Source organism: Pinus tabuliformis, chromosome 4_2 (assembly GCF_031772625.1).
Source record: "Pinus tabuliformis cultivar Carrire ecotype Pingquan chromosome 4_2, CPIR1, whole genome shotgun sequence".
In the NCBI taxonomy this organism is placed as follows: Eukaryota; Viridiplantae; Streptophyta; class Pinopsida; order Pinales; family Pinaceae; genus Pinus; species Pinus tabuliformis.
The window spans coordinates 509,771,597-509,777,790 of NC_142304.1; the positions used below are offsets into that span (position 1 = coordinate 509,771,597).

At 35.2% G+C, this 6,194-nt stretch overlaps 1 protein-coding gene across 1 annotated transcript; it reads left to right on the forward strand.

Moving 5' to 3' along the window:
* The first annotated feature begins 5,256 nt into the window (after nucleotides 1-5,256).
* LOC149170232 (putative UPF0481 protein At3g02645) lies at nucleotides 5,257-5,847 on the forward strand. Its single transcript, XM_089425485.1, has one exon. It carries the CDS (start codon nucleotides 5,257-5,259, stop codon nucleotides 5,845-5,847), a length of 591 nt encoding a protein of 196 aa, XP_089281611.1.
* The last annotated feature ends 347 nt before the right edge of the window (nucleotides 5,848-6,194 follow it).

The following is a 6,194-nucleotide window of genomic DNA, read 5'->3' on the forward strand; positions in this document are numbered from 1 at the left end:
TACAGAACCAAGTAAGGACCGGATGGAAAAGTTGATAAACATAAAGCTCGTCTTGTTGCTAAGGGTTTTTCACAAGTTGAAGGCATTGACTATACTGAAACCTTCTCCCTTGTTGCCAAAATGAACTCTATCCACCTTTTTCTTTCCCTTGCTACCTCTTTCAAATGGGAAGTCCATTATATGGATGTTAAATTTTCCTTCTTGCATGGGGACTTGCATGAAGAAATCTATGTGGAACAAACTACTGGCTTCCTACAAACAGACTCCAGCCTTGTATGTCGGATTAAGAAATCTCAGTCCAAGTATGCCTGTGATCTTCTACGCCATTTTCACATGGAAGACTATAAGCCAGCCCCTTCTTCCTTTCAGTCTGGAGCCAAACTTTCAGTCACTTGTACTTCCCCTAAAGTTGATGCTACCTTATACTGTCAGCTTGTAGGAAAACTTTTGTATCTGACCCATACCCGTCCTGACCTTTCCTTTGTTGTTGGCCTTATTTCTCAGTTTATGCAAAACCCACATGAAATTCATTAGAAAGAAACTAAAATAATACTTCATTATGTTCAAGGTACAGTTCAGTTTGGGATTCATTACAGTGCGGAAGCATCTCCTTTATTGGTTGGTTTCACTGATTCCGATTGGGTTGGTGACCCTGATGATCGAAAGTCTACTACAGGTTATGTCTTCACTCTTGGTTCTGGACCTATTACATGGGCTTGCAAGAAACAAAGTGGCAATTCTCTTTCTTCAGCAGAAGCAGAGTATCGTGGCGTCATAGAAACTAGTAAGGAAGCCCTATGGCTTCGTCAGATCCTGTCAGAGTTTGGTTTTCAGCAGCAACATCAAACTATATTTTGGTGTGATAATCAAAGTTCCATTCAACTATGCAAAGATCCAGTCAAACATCAGTGCAACAAACACATTGAACTACACATGCACTTCATCAAAACGCTCATTCATGACCATGTTCTTGAAGTGCAATATTGTTCAACTGATGATCAAGTTGCAGACATATTTACAAAGGCTCTCATAGAGGCGAAGTTTACTAAACTTTGATTTATGGTTGGAGTTTAGGAAGTTGTCACTAAGGGGGTATAGGTTCTAATGCCTCCTTCCTTCTCCTATTGTGTCATATTTTTACATCCTTCAATCCTATCCCAAGTTGTTCTTAAGGGGGGATGTTAAGATTTTCCGACACATAGGAAATAGTTAAGTATAACTTGTTCTAGTGTAGAGTTGGGTAAAGTGTGTTTCTTTACTATATACTTTTGTAACTTACAATCCAATGATCATGTATGTTCTAGACATGAAGTGATCCGATGGTTCATTCTCTCCTTGGTATTATCAATACTTGATTCGTGGCTTAACACCTGATTGGTCCATGATCTCTATTTAAAGAGCATGGAGGGTCATTTGTAGCATGACCATTCATGAGAGAAGCTTATGTAAATTTTCTTTCCTTTATTAATAAATTGCCTGAAGTGGTCGCATTGGCTCAGGCCATGGATTGTTTCCCTATTTGAGGGTTTTAACCATGTCAAGAATACTATTGTATTGATCTGTGATCTGTTTGTGAGCGGTTTCCTTTGGTGTTCTGTCTGAGGAACTTACCTTGTAAATTCCTACACAAATGCTTATGGATCACAATAGGAAAATATCTCATATTAACATCTGAAAATGCCAACCAAGTCAAGGACTTCCATGTACCACCAAACCATAGATTGGGCTGAACCAAATCTCTCTTTTAGCCAATCACCCCCACACCATATTCCAAGCATGAATGCAGGATCTCATGGGTCAAACCAAAACATTAGAAAACCAGGGCTTCAAGAGACCAAACCACCTCAACCCTCAACCACAGTGATCTCACCTATATGGTCCATAAATCACTAACATCAACCAAATCAGTCTCTACCCAAGTAGTCTAGAGATCCAGGAACTAGTAACTCAACCCACAAGGCTCGAGAGCATTTTCCCCAACTTGCAGGCTCCATGAACTATTAACTCAACCCAAACTATTCCAGGGCTTCTAGAGTGTTTGTTCCAACCCACAAGCATAGGGAACCTGAGCACCAATCAGAAAAATAAGTGATAAACCCACAACACCATTTCTATCTAGGAAATAGCAAGGAAAGGTTGAAACCATTCTCAATCTAGGCAAATCTCCATGCCAATGACAACACATAACCAAGGAACCACATGCATATACCATGCATCCAAAAATCAACTAGGAACTCTCACGTGCAACCTGTTACTTGTAAGGTAATCCTGTTGTAGTTGTTGATCCAACTATTCCCTTACACTTTCTTGCTTTCCTTTGCCTTTTTTTCTCCAAATCTAAGTGAATGCTAGAGTGCTCCAAGCATTCGCCAAGAATACTCAAAGTGTGAAAGAGTGTATGAGAGAGAGAATGAATGGAGAGAGCCAAAACTGAGCTGAAAAAAGGTTGTACTCACCAAAACTTGTGAACTGATTCTCTAATGCCTTTTTATCATTGTTGTCTCTTTTTTCTTCATTTTTCTTCATTTTCCCTCTAATTTCCCTTGTTTGCAAATTCGTGTCTCTTCACCTTCCTTTTCTCCTATTTTCCTTTATTTTGATAATTAAATGTCAAATATTACCTCTTTGCCTTTTCCAATGCCTTTGTCAATTTCCATAGCCATCATTAATCCACAAGTGTTTCCCACTATAATTTTTGCCCACCATTCAACATGGAATATGTGTCTCATGACCTTGGCCTTATTTTATTTACATGGAAAATCAACCAAGGGCTGCTACAAAATATATATGTTTATTTACGTAATATATATAAAATTATATTAAAATTATTTAGATAATCTAAAATATATAAGTGTTTCCAATTGATTTGAAAACTAAAAATGATTGGTTCACATTCACTTTTATTTTGCTAAGCACATTGTGATCATGAACACTTTCCAAACAAGTATTCTATGTTTGTGCCAATTTTATCAAGTTGGTCTTGAATATAAGATTACTTTGTAGGAATTTGTAAGGATTTCCTCAAAATATAGACAAAATCAAAATATTTTTTTAATAACAAAATATCAAAGATTATTATTTATGATAAATTACACACATTTATCAACACTATCTATACACAAAATTATATTCTATATACTCAGAACTTTGATATGAAATTTCCTACAGTATTCCCTTTTCTGAGGTAAAGGCTTTGTATTTCTTGTAGTTAGTTCCTAAGGAAACTTTAGTGCACAACAACACCCTTGATCCATCTTAATGATTCCTTTTGCACACTACATTGTTTTTTTTAAATACCAATAATATTTCATTTAGGTAGCTAATAATAAATTCACCCATTGTGTTCATTATGGAAATATATTCCTATCATAATGCATGGGATGTCATCAATGGCCCATGTTCACATGCATATCTACAATATGTTGTGATTGGTCAACCTCCTTATGAGGAATTGTATCACAATATGAATAGTAATTGATGTAGTTGTTGTATCTCAGTGTTTTAACTTATTTTCTTATAACTCATGGACTTAGTATGAGCTAGCTTAGACAATATATTTACCATAATATTGATTTAGGAGATAGAGACATCAGTGAGATTTTTAGATTTGTATTGCTTATAAGACTTAGCATTAACAATTTTTGGTTTATATAAATGGCTATGTTCTAAGATAATGGATTTAGTATTTGATGCGTAAACATGGACATGAATGAAATTTAGATGTTAATCTATATAGAATGTATGCTACATCATCATGCCCCTTTTAAACAATGTCACTAACCAATCGTAATTGTTGAAACATCATTAGTAGATTTATATATCATTCACTAGTCATTATGGATATTGAACATATTTATGAAGGTATCAACCTCATGATTTAGAAGGTTAATAAACATGAAAATTAAACACAAAAGCCATTATGTTGTCGACTGTTGTATCTTAATCTTAATGCAATATATTGATTTCAAAGAGCTTGGAAATCTAACCATTTAACATACAATCAATTTCATTTCATAATCCCGTTCAAGATGTTACAAAACAACATCACAAGAATACCTAGATACAAGGCTACAATCCTTATTCCACCACTTATCTCAACAAAAGGACTCTATGTTCTTTACCTAAATCATATCTATATGTAGAAAGAAACAAGCTCTTTATTGTCATTCCATCATTAATGAAATGTACCAAAAGGACTCATTTGAGTGTCGTCTTTAGTAGTATAAATAGATACTAGGTCATAACAAGTTAATTTCTAATGTTTGTACAAAAATAAAATAGTATAAACTTCACCTTTATAATATAAACAATCTCAAATGATCATACTCAAACACAATAAGTGCAATCTATTTTCTTCGTGAGTTCAAGTGCAATAGTCAAAATAATACAAATTTGACTAAAAAGGCATCATACAACTCTAATAAATAGATAATATATCTTAAATTTCAATATCAATCCTTCAGATATTTTGTTGGTGTTTTCATATCCATGTAAAGTTATTCTCTACCAAAATTCATGTTGATCCATACCATATATTGTAATATAAGAGAAAAATTTTGCAGACCTATATTCACATGTGATGCCCAAAATCAACATAAAACATATTCAAACATTTACAAACACATAAAATACAATACCAAATTATGACGATACATGGAATAAATATAACCAATTTTTCCAATCACACTCTACCATTGTGATATCCATTCTTCCTAATAAAACAAAAAACTAATTAAAAAAACCCATATTATTTTGCTTTTAAAAACCACTCAAAGATTAAAATCTTTGTCAAACTTGGGAGAAAATGCCATTTTTAAATCCTAATTTTCTTTCACTTAAAACTCAAATAATACTTTTATTTAAATAATAAATATATATACAACAATTTCCTATTAAATATATGCAAAGAAAAACTGGGCACTTATTAATTACCAATCCTTTTGCCATTCACAAGACAAGCCATTAATTAAACATATGCAAGTATGATCGTAGGTATACACAATGCATGCCATGCATTGAATTACAACTATTACCATGACTAAGCTAATAAGAGAGAAGTCAACGTTATCAAAAAAAAATTGATGTACAAGCAATAAACAAAAATCAATATTGTAACTACATTTACTATGCAAGGAATAATTTTGACAAATGCTTTACTCAATAACAAATTGCACACCATATCAGTTTTCCGATGTTGAGCCATATCAAGCTGAGCATCCCCTCTCAATTAAAAGTTGTATTGGCTATTGCCTTCTAATGCTCCAAGGCAAACATAAAGCACTGGATGCTGACTGCGAAAGCATCCCTACTGCAGTAGAACTAAAAAATGTTGGGATCAAATTTCGACCATGCAATGGAGGCATAAGTGGGATTACGTTCGACCAGAAGAGGGCCATAATTTATCTTCCTGTGGTCTATATCACATACGGCACAGAGGTACTATTCCGTAACTTAATCGCTTGGGAGATGTGCAAGCCATCAGAACGCAATTTCGTGAGTAGTTACGTGAATCTCATGGACGACTTGATCGACTCGCGAGAAGACGTGGCATTGCTCAGATCAATGGGAATCCTTACAAAACTGATTGGGAGTGACAAAGAGGTTGCCGACCTATTCAACGGTTTATGCAAGGATGTTGGGATCGCGAATATGGCAGATCTCTTTGTCCCATTGAAAGAAAGTGTGAATAAGCACTACAGAGATAAAATTAGGGTCCAGTTTGCAGAGCTTGTGCGGGACCATTTCTCATCGTACTGGAAAGCTTTAGCAACGGTGGGGGCAATTGCTATACTGGGTCTCGCCATTGTTCAAACAATCTTCACAATTAAATCGGCACATAAGAAGTAGCCTCTTTGCTGTTTTTTTCTTCGAAATAGATGTGTGATTTATAGTCGGTTGATGATTTGCAATTTGGATCAGATGTATCACCATCCTAGTTCTAGTTGGTTTAAGCGAAGTGTACTCCAATGTTCCTCCCGGCGCTCCCTTTTTGTTCTTACCTGCTGGTTCCTATGGTCGTGGAGGAACGACAGTATTTTCAAGAATTCTGACAGGCCTTTGGCCTCCATTTTGACTTCTATAATGGGCTTCTTGCCCCCCTTGGTTTAAGCTCAGGCGCTTTTCCTTCATATCTGCCATATGAAGAGCAATTTTTTTCTCTGCAATATGATCCCTCCAATTGGTCGTTTCGGGCT